The 13,497-nt window shown below is 50.6% G+C and overlaps 4 protein-coding genes across 4 annotated transcripts; 1 reads left to right on the top strand and 3 right to left on the bottom strand.

The window, feature by feature from the left end:
* Positions 1 to 863: 863 nt before the first annotated feature.
* Positions 864 to 2,475, bottom strand: Z519_05984 (uncharacterized protein; the record flags this gene model as incomplete). The annotated part of the gene is made up of 3 exons (XM_016763724.1): positions 864 to 1,963; positions 2,017 to 2,035; positions 2,134 to 2,475. The coding sequence occupies 3 exons, from the start codon at positions 2,473 to 2,475 to the stop codon at positions 864 to 866; spliced, it is 1,461 nt and encodes a 486-aa protein (XP_016620048.1).
* A 691-nt stretch (positions 2,476 to 3,166) lies between these two features.
* Z519_05983 (uncharacterized protein) lies at positions 3,167 to 3,784 on the bottom strand (the record flags this gene model as incomplete). Its single annotated transcript, XM_016763723.1, has 1 exon — positions 3,167 to 3,784. One exon carries the CDS (start codon positions 3,782 to 3,784, stop codon positions 3,167 to 3,169), a length of 618 nt encoding a protein of 205 aa, XP_016620047.1.
* A 1,458-nt stretch (positions 3,785 to 5,242) lies between these two features.
* Positions 5,243 to 10,225, top strand: Z519_05982 (uncharacterized protein; the record flags this gene model as incomplete). The annotated part of the gene is made up of 1 exon (XM_016763722.1): positions 5,243 to 10,225. The coding sequence occupies one exon, from the start codon at positions 5,243 to 5,245 to the stop codon at positions 10,223 to 10,225; it is 4,983 nt and encodes a 1,660-aa protein (XP_016620046.1).
* Positions 10,226 to 12,100: 1,875 nt separating this feature from the next.
* On the bottom strand, positions 12,101 to 13,405 carry Z519_05981 (uncharacterized protein; the record flags this gene model as incomplete). Its single annotated transcript, XM_016763721.1, has 1 exon — positions 12,101 to 13,405. The coding sequence occupies one exon, from the start codon at positions 13,403 to 13,405 to the stop codon at positions 12,101 to 12,103; it is 1,305 nt and encodes a 434-aa protein (XP_016620045.1).
* Between the last annotated feature and the right edge of the window lie 92 nt (positions 13,406 to 13,497).

Here is a 13,497-nt window from a genome sequence, read left to right as displayed (position 1 = left end):
GGCTCGAACCCAGAGCAAGTCATACGTGAGGTGAATCGACAACGTTCCTACGACGCTGAGGGTAAGCCAAAGAACTCCCGACCAAGGCCGAGGGCAAGAAGGCCGCCGGAGCCCAAGCAACACCAGAATGCGGATGCGAGGTCTCCCCGATCTGCGAGAAAACTGGTGGTGGTCGGCGCTGTGCCATTTGGAAGAGAACGAGAGCCTTAGCTCGGTCGACGGCGGCAAAGGAATGAGCAATGAATAACCTACAAAGACATAGCAAGCCTAACAAGGCCGAAGTGATCCAATGGCAGATCAAAGATGCCCCTTCATTTACAATAAGTATCTAGGTATGTCGCTTGCAGCCGGAGACAGGAGAATCCAAGCTGGTCGGCGAGAAGACGCCAGACGGTATCTGAGTTGCTTGAGTGGCACTGGGCAAGATACGTCTGAATCTCCATTGAGACGACAGAGGTCAGAGAACGAGAACAGTCGTAAAACGGTCAAGGATACCTGGTCAATAACCAGTAGAGGGGTTGAGTACCTATCCTCGAGGTGTCACGCTGTCTCCTGACTACGGACTGCCGGTGTCACTGCCTTTACCACTAGGTAGTGAATCCAACCATTGCCTCGTATTTGTAGGGCAGACCTGATATGTTTTGTTACTCCGCGCGTATTCCGGACAGGGTCGCGCATCAGAGGCATAGATACCATGTCAGAGCGTCGTCCTCAATCTTGAATGATTGGAGAAAGGATTGTGCCCTTGATTGGCGAACCTCAAGCCCTTGGGAGGACGGAGCGTCTCCGAAAGCATATAGAGTAGCTGTTATCTTTGGTTTAGTTCTAATCGAACCGCTTCATGTTCTCGTAATAGGCGCCAGTCACCCGATCTCCTCAGTAGTGTTCTGTATATCGTCCCTTTGTCTTCTCCAGGTCTCACCCCATACCCTCCCAATAAAGACGCACACGCCAGCAATGCCTCCAGTCATCAAGGCAATCACGGTGTAGCACCAGCCCGTACCGATGGCGTCGATGAGCGGCTGTAATGCCGCAAGTTCTCCTGCGGCAAGGGCACAGCGAAGCAAATTCAGAGCTGCTTGGGCAGTCGACGGACGAGTCGAGTGCAGGTCGACGAGGAGAGTCCCGCATGCGTTGAACACAATGGTCATGGCGCCGCCGATGAAGAATTGTAAGACAAGTGGGATGGAAGGGTGCACGTGGTACTCCAGGACCCAGCCGTACACAAGGAGAGAAAAAATGGAAAAGGGAAGCAGGTAGGTCATGCTTCGTAGACGGGCGTGGAAGATCGGAAACGCGAGTCTCTGGGACGGGGATGTTTCGGCGCTGGAGGTAGGAAGACCGTGGCGAACAGCAAGGTAGCGATAGTCATGCGTGAGAATGTTCCCTTTGGAAGTAGAAACCGTGTTAATTACAGGATACAACAAAAGGGTGGGTTTCGGGTAAATATTGAAAAGAGTGCTTTCGTACTTACTTGAGAGTAAGGACGCAACAAAGCATCCCACGCCAAATGGTAGGTAGATCAAGCCAGCCTCCAGCTCCTTGTAACCGTATATGGTGATGAATAGAGACGACAAGGACGCTTGCAGGCAGCAGTATGCGCTGTAAAAGACTCCATTGATGAGGATGACGGTGGCGCTTTCTTTTTGCAGGAATATATGCACACTTCCCAGAGGATTTGGTGTCCTTGACCTCGCTATGAGGGAAACAGCTTCTAATGTAGCTGTGCGGTATCCTTCGGGCATTGGCAGGGGGTTCTTCCTTTGCCTGTTTTCTTGCCAGAGGAGTAGAAGACTGTTGTTTAAAACAGGGGCAGGATGGGAACCATTGCCAACAATGTTGCGCCCAGTTTCTGGCAGCAGGACAGCAATCAGCGCGAGGCTGAGAGCGCCTGAAATCGCCAGGAACCCGAAAATCCAGCGCCACCCCGCCTTCTCAGCGAGCACGCCACCGAGCACAGGTCCTAGACCAGGTGCAACGTTGGGCCGCAGCCTAGGATGCCCATGTATGATCCACGCTCAGAAGGCTCTGTGATCTGTGAACCACTGTCAGATTCTCTCTCTCCATGACGGGGCTCTGGTATTAACTTGGCACGATGGTGAAACGATCTTCCTAAGGAGAAGAGGGACTCACATCGCCAACGACACCATATCCAAGACCAATTGTAGCAGAACCGCCAGCACTCTGAAGCATGCGGAGCAGCAGTAGAGCTGGGTAAGTATTCTGCAAGGCTAATCCGACGTCGGCAAGAACATAAAGAACAAACATGAGAAGATAAACAGGCCGTCTTCCCACTTGATCTGCCATGCTCCCAAATAGCGTAGGTGCAACGCCCGACACGATCATGTAAGAAGTTATGGTCAAATTGACCCTGGACAGAGTGGTATGCAAGTCCTTCGGGATTGCCGTAAGAGCAGGATAATAAATGAAGCTGCTTACTGGAGAGAAGCAGGAGGCAAACGCTACGAGCACCATAATGCTCAGTTTTTGCGACCTCGTTAAGATGGAATACGGCTCGTTAGATTAACTCGACATGGAAGTGTCGACCGTTCGAGCATTTAAAAATTCACATTCCAGCAACCCGTAGACCTGAAAGACGAATAGTCTTTCCCGCCATAACTTATGTGTATGCGGCTTGAAATCAGATATTCTCATAGCAAAGAATACCATCTCAGTGCATTTGAAGTCAATCAGGACTGGACAGATGGTGCCTTTCTTTCAATTAGGCTGTATCCATGCGGGACCGCCATGTTAAAGCACGTTCTGTGACAGGAGGAAAGCGATACCTTGTACTTACTAGAAGGTCAGGAATGTGCCATACAGGGTGCAATGAGAGTCTGTGCGCACAACAACACAAGGCGTAGGTCAGCGACAGGTTAAGTTTCTCAGAACGGAGACATTGATCCCTCCACACCCAAATATTCATGAATTTGGTCCCCCTTGCAGCCGGGCAATAATCTGCTGATGGAATAGAGGGTAAGAACGCGGAGAGTGGGGAGCTGCCAGGTTAGCACAGGATTTGCAATTGCAAGTTTCCCACAGTCCAATTCGTGTCAAGAAATGCCACCCCCTGTTTCGACGAATATTTCTCGATCAAATACTGCATATCATTCAGTGTCGTTGCGAATGCCAGTGACTGCAGACCGAGATTCTGCGATTTTTCCACTCAACATTGACGGTGACTCGGCGCGTAATCTGACCAACCCAGGCAATGAGCGATTTTGAATTTGATGCTATACAATCGATTGCGATCGTCGAACTGCTCAGCAGGCTCACTGGGTGGCATGTGGCTGAGATATTGGTCATAGTATGGCTTTCCGAACCGTACAACATCGACTCGCCACATGCCCAGCTCCATTTCGTGGTGAGCATACATTGCACTGGGGTCAAACACGACAGGTAATCCGGTATTGAGATTGAGGCTGGTATTCTCTTCCCACAGGTCCCCGTGGATCAGGCAGGGTTTCTTGATACGGCTGTCGGATTGCAGAGGCTCGAGGAGCTGTGGTACGACGTCGGAAACCAATTTCTGGTAGGCAGTCTCGTATTCTGCTTGTGGTCCGTTTTGGTTGATCTCCCGTCTATAGAATTGAGTCAGCAGCCTGGTGAAATAGGTGCACCAACTGCCCTTCCAGGTCGTGTTTTGCGGGTTAGGTCCGTGGTAGGTGGTCTGGAAGAAGCCGAATTTTGCCATTGGAGATGTACTGTTTTGATGAAGTTGCGCGATGAGGCGACAGAAATCCTCGGGCTCAGCCATATCAGGACCCAAGTCGATGAAATCCATAAGAAAGAAATAGGCGTCCGGGGCTTGAATTTGCCCCAGACTATTGGCTTTGGCACAGGATCATGCATGGACGAGGAGATCTCCATCATTGAACGGTATTCTCCTTCCATCATCTCTTTCCCCTGCTGCTCCGTTGCGCGCTACAACGGCTCCTGGTAAGCAGCAATCAACATTTAGGTAGAAGATAGGTTCTTACCTTGAGAAAACACGATTTCTACTCCCCGTCGGGCAAAGTTATAGTAATTCGTGACGCCCGAGTCCAGGCAGCCGTGCCATAACTGATTGCCTCAACAACCACGGCGACGGTCGGAAAAGCTGCCTTGAGTTAGCAAAGATTCATTCACTCGCTGCAGACAATCATGGCAGACCTTTGGCCACATTCTCGTCAAGCACAAATGCCCCTCCCACTTCCGGGATGACTTCCTTCACCAAACTGCGTGTTTCGCCAATTTCGATAGATGAGGAGACATGCCTTGGACCTCCACGATCCCTTGTCTTAGCTGATGTTGTATACTGGGTACATTGGTCGGGCTTCTGAAACAGACCTAGTGCTCAGAAATACTCCAGCGGTTAGAAGCCCCTAGTTGTCTTGTGCCGGTGTAGGCCGGCTGAAGATTCGATGAGCGCGTAAAGGTGTGTCGACAACCATGCAGAGGACCAGGACCTGCATGGCAACGCTTTAGCGGTGACCAAAGAATGACAGAAAGAACAAGCCCCCAAACCAGGACTGAGAGTATGGCCCCCTAGTCCCCTAGTCCAGGGTCGGCCCTGACCAGTCTCGCCAGCTACTAGGCCAACGTTAAGTTGCGGAACTGTCTCTCTGCGTCTAGGCTGAAGCCTAATTGAACTCGAATCGATCCCACACTTCCTCCAATATTCAGCCTGACGCTTTACTGTCTGAGAGATAGCGCCCAGCGATATTCTAGTCTGCTGGAGGCTCTGCATAATGGTTGGGGAATTCGTGGACGGGATTGCCGGCGGGTATGGTGATCCTCTCTCTGTGATGGAGGACTCAGGCACTCGTGACCGTCTGAAGGCTTGTTGTTACGAGCTCCGTTTTTGCGCGCTAATAGCTCTTCGTGGCAGGCTACTGGAAACAGGGAGGGTCGCAGGAGGCTACCCCTCCTCCATCTCAAGCCCGAACACGTAGTAAATGCTGGACAGTTTATTTCTTTCAACCTCATCCTCTGTCATTGTATCATCTTTGCTATCACCATTCTGCAGCCATTGGTTATCCTTAGGTTCCCTAATACTCAATATCCTGGCCAGATGATATAAACAGCGGCTGCCGCCATATTGACGACCACATTGCACGTGCCTCAGTCCGGGATACATGGCACGTCCCACCGATAAGCACCTGCCATCTCACACCTCTAGCACGTTTGCGAACCGGCACTGTCTGTCTAAGGCAGAGCAGTCGCGTGTCGTTCTCACTTCCAACAATTGAAGACTGCTGCCATGGTGGGAGTGACTGTTGATACTGACGTTTCTCACCTAACTAAACAGCAACAGATCTCTAGGTTTCGAAAACAAGAAAGACTCGGGTCGCCAGCATTTGCTGTCAATTCCGAAGAACGGACTGCACGAGTCAAGGATGCTGAGCAGGATGATAAAAAGGCTAGACGGCCAGTGAACCGTTCAGCTGCGCACAGAAGTCACCTCTTCGGCTTGGATCTCCCGCTTCGATTGGGACGTTCCCAGACCTCGGAGGCTAGGCCAAAGCAGCGCTCAGACGAACGTCGCGCGGACCCCCTAGGATTAACCGTCCTTTATGAGCCAGAGTCCTCTCCATCGGCAGACATTGTCTTCATACACGGTCTGGGGGGTACAAGCCGCCATACCTGGTCCAAAAATCGCGATTTACAGCTATTCTGGCCCCGTGAGTGGCTCCCATACGAGCCTGGCCTATCATCAGCTCGTGTCATGACCTTCGGTTATAATGCTCATTTTTCCTCCCTGTCACACGGAAAAGCGAATATTCTCAACATTTCGGACTTTGCAAAGGATTTGCTATTCTGCTTGAAGTTCGCAGCCGGGAAAGACGAGCGCAAACTCAACATTGGAACGGTACCCATCATATTTGTTGCGCACTCTATGGGAGGTTTGGTGGCGAAGAAAGCTTTCATCCTCGGCCAGCATGACGAACATTACAATGATCTCATTCAGGCGGTATCGGCTATCGTCTTCCTTTCAACACCGCATCGTGGATCCGAGCTTGCGGAAGCTCTGAACAGAATCCTTTCAGTATGCATCGGCTTATCTCCGAGAGAATTTGTGTCCGAACTCGCTACAAACTCGCGAACCCTCCAGGAAATCAACGAGCAATTTAGGAATTTGGCTTCGAGAGTGTCAGTTGTTTCCTTCTTTGAGACCTTAGAGACGGCCATAGGGTTATCTCGAGTGATGGTGCTTCAGAAGGACTCTTCCATTCTCGGGTATCCAGGGGAGATTTCAAAACCTCTCGATGCCGACCACCACGACGTTTGCAAATATACAAGTCAACTGGACCCGAATTATATTAGCGTCCGCAACATCCTCAAATACTTGGTGGAGAAATACGGTTTGCGAGATCGGGTGAAAACCGATTCTGTAGATGAACTCCATAAGATTGCTTTGGCTCTGGGGCCCGTGGAGGAACCAACGGACGATCTCATGTTCTTCACAAGCAGAAGAATGACTGGCTCTTGTGAGTGGACAAACAGTGACCCGACGTTTACCTCTTTCTTCGGCGACGAAGCGGAGCAACCTCGATGCCTTTGGTGCACTGGCCGTCCAGGATCGGGCAAATCTGTTCTTGCATCATCCATCGTCCAATCTATCCAGGAGAGGGATTTCGACGTGGCATTTTACTTTTTTCGGTTCGGAGACCACATCAAGAACAATATTAACTCCTTGCTTTTGTCCTTGGCATACCAGGTTGCCGCTAGTCTGCCAGAATATCGCCGGCACTTACTCCGTCTTTCTGACGACGGCCTCAATGTCCAAAAGTCGGCACCCCGTCTTTTGTGGCAAAAGCTCTTTATTTCAGCCCTTTTTAAAGTCAAGCTAACTCGGCCCCTGGTAATCCTTATCGATGGACTAGACGAATGTGATTCGGCAAGCATGTTATTGAAACTGTTGGAAGATCTACATACGTTTCCAGGTCCTGTGAGACTTATGGTATTCAGTCGCGGCGTCCAGAATCTTTCTTCTGCATTTGAAAAGTTATCGAAGAGGCTACCAATTCGTCATCATTTGCTTGAGAATATGACTGACGACCTTCGAATGTACGTGGAGGAGGAAATGACGACGATGCGGGGCGATGAAGAATTTAAGCTCACAGTTGTAGAGGAGCTCGTGCGCAAGGCTGATGGAAATTTCCTATGGGCTAACCTGGTGCTGGCTGAGGTGCTACAATGTCACACTGAAGACGCGGTATTCAGAGCGCTGGTGGAGGTCCCCAGCGAGCTCGAGGCTTTGTACGAACGTGTGGACACGAAGCTCGCGCAGAACTGCCGCCCATCGGATCAAGCCATGGGTAAAGCCATTATCATGTGGATAGCTTGTGCCAGGCACCCTTTGACGCTGTTAGACTTGGCCGAAGCTTTACGACCGGAGCACACCAAGATCATCGACCTAAAGTACACCATCAGTCGTGTTTGCGCAGAATTTATCCTCGTGGACAGCAAGGGTGTTGTATCAATGGTTCACTCATCCGCTCGGGACTGTCTGTTACAGAATCCTAATCTCAACTACCACGTTCCTCGAGGCGCTTCACACCAATCCATATTCTTCAAATGCATCACCAAGCTGATCAATGCGAGCCCAAAGATCCAAGCGGGCCAGGTCAAGTCTCAAGCATTCTTGTTATATGCGGCAACCTCATGGCCATTCCACTTAGAACAAAGCTTTGAGTTCACTGGGGCTTCTGATCAGGAATCGCTTGTTCTTCTGGTGCGATTCTTCCAAAGCCCCGCTGTCCTCGGTTGGATATATCTGTTGTCGGTTGCTGGGCAATTGCGACTCTTAGTCCAAGCTTCAAGGAAATTGGCCAGTTTCCTCAAAAATGTCGATCGATTAAACGTAGCCCGAAATTCACTTACTCAACACCAAAGGGACAAAGAGGTCTTAGACTTGTGGAGCATAGACCTTATCAGACTGGTCGGTAAATTCGGCTCTCATCTTAACGAGCAGCCAAAGCTCATTTTCAAACTTGTGGCACCCTTTTGTCCTCGAAATTCTATGATGTACAAGCAATTCGGTGACCGGACGGCAAGTTTGGGTATGTCAGTCTCTGGCCTGTCGACGAAGTCTTGGGATGACTGCCTTGCAAAGTTCACTGTTCACGGTCTCAAGTCCCCACTCCAGATCAAATGTGCAAACCGCTACTTTGCCATCTTGCTATCGGATGGGACAGTCCAGCTGTACCATGCGAGTACTTGTGAAGAAGCTGGAACTTTTCATCATGGTGAGAGGGTCCTGGCGTGGTGCTTCAATACTGTTGGCGACAAAATGGTGACAAGTGGACTCACCAAGACTATTGTTTGGGCTGCTGCCACTGCGCAGCAGCTGTCTTCTTGTGCCAATCCTCGTCGATCCAAAGCCCTAACCATCACATTTGTGAACAATGATGAGACGCTGTTAACGTGTTGCGATGATCGCACCATCCGGAGCTTAAGTCTTGACAGGCCGGATGAAGGCTGGCAAGTCATGGAGCATGTGCTTGGGGAGGGAAGATTCGAGGGCAAGGAGTTAGGCTCCCCTCGCTGCGCTTCTTTCAATCCTTCGGGTTCCCAGATTGCAGTAACATATCGCGCAGTCCCACTCATGATATGGTCACTTGAGGAGCCACGGCCCCATTTATTAGGGAGGTGCCAAAGAGTCGTTGACGGTCGTCAAGCACTCAGCAGTACCACTTCAGACATCCAAACGATCACTTGGCACCCAATGACGGGCCATGTAGTTGGTATATATAACGACGGGTGTGTATTCAAGTGGCACCCCTTCGAAGGCGACTATCAAGAATCAAATCTGTCCGTTGGCAAGGTGGAGTGTAGCCCGGACGGGAAGTTCTTCGTGACAAGCAGCCGGGATGGCACCCTGCGGATTTGGGATTTCTTTCACTTCTCGCCAATCTACCAGCTGTCGTATTCGGCTCCGGTGGCAAGTCTAGCTATTGATCCGAACGATACTAGGATCTATGATATTCGAGAATCCTTTTGCAGTGTGTGGGAGCCCAACGCCCTGGTGCGTATGTGGGAGACGGAAGACAGATCCACCGAGACCATGAGCAATCGGAAAAGCTCTTTGACTTCTCATGTCTCTGAGACCAGTTTCGAGACGCTCCAACCTATCACTATGCTTGCAGTGGAACCTAGTGGTCTATCATACGCATCTGGTAACGATGATGGCCTTGTGGTCCATTTCACAAACGAAGGAAATGCCGTGTCCGAACTTTTTCAGACATTTATGGCCGTCGATCACATTTGCTGGAGTACTGATGGCCGCTTCGTAGCAGCAGCATCGAGCATGGGGCGCCGACTGTTTGTGAAGCAGGTCAACCATTCGGATCCGACTGAGAAGCCGAAGCCGGTCATGACCGGTAGGGAAGACGAAGTGATCAGGCAGATACTGCTGAGCTCGATGGGAGACTTTCTCTTGGTCGCTACAGACCGCTTCATAAACATATGGGCCACCCATAAACAGCAAATTATCTCTACAAGACAACAAACGGCATTGCACCGGTGGCTCAATTCTCCAGACGATGCCACCAAGGTGATCGGATTCTCTTTTCAGGGGGTCCAGATAATCGATTGGCAAGATGCTACAATAATGAGACGAATAGCCCTCGATCGGTCACTGGTGGATGGGGCGGTTGCCCAGCCGGGTCTTGCATGGATGCACAGAAGACCCTCATCACAATACCCTATAAGCCCCTCTGAGACCCAGGAAGTCGTCGACAAGATAATCTACACAGTCGACGGTACAATGGCGCTGGTGGCGACCTCACGCAGCACGCATCAAGGCCGGTATGAAAGGCAGCACATGCTCATCAACGTAACCAATTTGATGGGGATGACACACTCCTCAACGATACCGGCGAATCCCTTACCTTTGGAGCTGCAAACACATATGGCCAAGCCCCTCGGCTTCCTCGAGGTCGACAATATCGCCCGCGGGAGGTTATACGCTAACACAACACCGTCAACAGCTGGAACAAGACCGACGACACATCACGTCCTGGCGTTCTTGGACCACAACTTCTGGGTGTGCACGTACACGATGAATGAATCGAACCAAGCCCGTGGCCGTGTCAAACGCCACTTCTTCCTCCCCCGTGATTGGATAAACCTAGACTGGTTGGACCTAGCCATTATGCGCCCAGACGGCGTCCTGTTGTGTCCTAGAAATGGAGAGATCGCGCTGGTTGAGAACGGCGTCCGTGAAGAGTGGTTGGATTGAATTTTTGCAGAGTCATCACACCTGCACTCACTGCAAAATGAGCGATCACAGTTCTGATAGCACGGAATTCATGTGTGGTGGTTCACTGTCATTACGGACTTGATTATTTCACCTTTATATGATGAAAGGACTTCCTCAGCCGATATAAATCTCGCCTCCCAGCAACCTCCAATGGTCGCGCCACAGAAAGGACCTGACACATCTGGAAAGCTCTTTTCGCTGAAAAGTTGTTGCACTTTTTGACCTGCTTGTTCTTGAAGCTTGCTGGAAGAATTGTAGGTGTCTGGATCAAGAGATATAGGCTGCTGAGGGTATAGTTCGCTGTATGGCGCCTTACAATAAGCGAGTTCGTAGAGCGTTGAACCGAATGTAAATAAATCGGATCGAACTGTGTTCGGATCGTTTGGATCCCTCGGAAAGAAATGGGATGCCATCTCGTACCTAAGTGCTGATTGTCCCAGCAATGGCGGCCTCGATAATCTGTGAGCCCCATTGTGCCACTAAAGCACGTGGAACATAGTCTCTGTACTGATTGAGGTAGTCAAGGATATTGTCATTCTGGTAGTACTCGAGGTCAATGTGATCGTGACCATCGCTGGAGATCCGTCGCGTAATGCCAGGGTGATTGCCTATTTACTTGTTCACGACTTTCTCATGACGTATAGCGATTGTAGGGCCCTCTGGGTATGTTGACTCTTTAGGAGATTGTCGACCAATGTTGCCCATCAATGGGATACACCCGGCTGAGGATTCCACGATGAAGCGGAGGGCGTGAAGGCTTCGCGGGCGTCCGGATCGAAGCTGGCCTAGAATTGATCAGGTCAGCTACTACAGGAGTACCTCGGATACTGATCCTAATTCCGTCATAGACGAGTTGTAGGACGCCAAGTTAGCTCTGCTGAAAATCGCATCGTTGAAGTGTTGCTGATAATAGAACAGACGTACAGGAAACCAAAGCGGTAAACTTAGGCCGGAAGCTTGGCAACCACCGGTAAACAGCTAGACTAACTTCATTAGGTTTAGGCGCGATTATATGGCAGGGTCCGAACGCTCCAATAACCTTAAAAGCGTAAGCGTGTAGTATCGGCTCAAGAAGTAGATTGATTAGTCCAAGAAACTGATATTTGTTTGACCCCTCTGGATCTCGGATTGCGAACGACCCATCAATATATGCTTCAACACTGAGCGGGAGATCGCCCCGGGGCACTCAACGGGAAGGCATCACGAAATTCAATAAACCTCAGATCATGGCTTCGTATGTACATTGTATAGGGTATAAAGGAGGATAAGGAAGCGGTCCATATGTTTCTTCTAGCATCGCAGAGGAGGCCGTGTTGCCGGATATTCTCGAGCGGCGATGTATCATGTATCATAACCTCGAGGTAAGGTTAGGTGCGACCGCCACAGGCTCTCCATCATTGATGCAAAATAGCTCCGCAGACTATTCAAGGTCGTTGCTCATGAAGCATTCTCCTCTTCGCCTCGGTCAAACATCGTTGGCGACGGCGGCACTCCATCTTTCTAGTGCGTTTTACGACAAGCATAGTTCAACCATTCCGTCTGTTCCGAAGCTTGCGCCATCTCCTCTTTTGTTGGCACCCATTGTAGGTCGGGATGCTTCGGCACCGTTCAATGCTTCACGTGCAACATAAAATCTCTCCAGTCTCCGCTTGTATTCGAACTTATCCCGGATCCGTTACGCTGCGCGTGCGTGGTGCGTGTCCAGGTCAGGCTTTCCTATTTTCTCGTAGCATTCGCTCGTCTCGGTTCCACCGTTGCTTCTAGAACCCCAGACCAGCTGTGGCCGATGGACGTGAGGACCTGAGAATGGTCCTCGATAAGGTCACAAACCAGCTCCAACTGTTCCGCAGCGCCTCAATAGTCGCCTTCAATCATCAGGACCTGGTGATTTGGAAAGGCTATGTTAGATGGCGTTCCCAGCAACGAAGCAATGTGGCGTAAATCAAAACTCACAGACGAGAGATAAAAGCGTATCCACCATTGGTCCGCAATGGATGATGGACGGAGCGATGCGTTGAGACAGTCCAACAGCCTCGCATTCGTGTCCAAGAGGCACTGTTCATCCCTTTGGTTCGTCGAAAGAGACATGGTTGCCTGTCGGAAGAAATAGCGTAGCCTGTCCAGCATTCCCGATGGTGGTCGTCTCGGTTTTCCCCCTTCCAGAGAGTGGACAACGCCTTGAACCCCATTAGTCGATCTAGAAAGCAAGGGAAGGATACGTGATTTCGAGTCGAGCTCGAGCATGTTACTAGTGGCCTTGTTAGCTGCCCAAATTTGGACCAAAAACTCTTTTCTGCTCTGCGGATCTCCACCCCAATCCTTCGACTCTGGAAGGCTCAACGCTTCCTCCATGGCTTGAGGCAATCGCGAACCCGTCTGGGCAGCGAGCTCAATCCTTGCAACTCGGGTTTCGATTTCCCAGTCGTTGAGCCACTCTCTCGACTTCCACGGCCTGATATGGCCATTTCGTTTGCTCCATTCAAAGAGACGGATGAGTCGATCATTCCAAGCCCAACAATCCTTGTCGAGTGTATCAAAGGAGACGATTCGGCGGAACCGAAAGAACGTAGCGAGGCGAAGGAAGTCCCAGAACTGAAGAGTGCCCTTCTTCGGAGCTCCTTCGGATAGCGCGTCAGTGCCGGTAAGGTTGAGAGGTCTCTCATGGCTAGGGGCTCCTGGCGCGACTTGCCCCAGACCCTCTGCAGCGCCATCCGCTTCCTCCCAGTCCTCGTCAACTATGTGCTCGAGTCCAAGGTCTTCCCACCACGTACTGTAGTTGAAATTTCTTGGAGCATAATATTCCCTCATCCGCTCAATGCCGAAGAAGGCAATCCTCCCAAGAAAATGGGCATAAACTGATGGCCTGTCGGGGTCTCGGCAGAACTCCTCCATCGTTACAAACGGGAAATCAAACGTGCCTTCGACATAAGGGTCATCATTGAAGGGCTTGTTGACATGATAATGGAGGATCATGGCCAAGACCGTCCAATCTTCTCGAACAATTTCTTTAGCCCTTTCGCTGTCCAGGGAGGAAATACGGCGGGATCTATCAGCTCTCTTTCTATAGCCGACAAAGACAATTGGTATGACAAATTTAAAGTCTTCCTTCTTCACAAGCAGCTGATTCGCAGGGAAATCGACCTTGATCCTCGCCGCCATTGTCTGCGCGCTTCGAAAGGCGCGTTGAAGAGCTCCACCTATTAAGCCTACTCGATCAGCGCTCTTAAAGGCTGACTTGACATCGTGTATAC

This window comes from Cladophialophora bantiana, assembly GCF_000835475.1.
Source record: "Cladophialophora bantiana CBS 173.52 unplaced genomic scaffold supercont1.8, whole genome shotgun sequence".
In the NCBI taxonomy this organism is placed as follows: domain Eukaryota; kingdom Fungi; phylum Ascomycota; class Eurotiomycetes; order Chaetothyriales; family Herpotrichiellaceae; genus Cladophialophora; species Cladophialophora bantiana.
The sequence above is the reverse complement of the archived record's forward strand: the minus strand, read 5'-3'. Positions and strand labels throughout refer to the sequence as shown.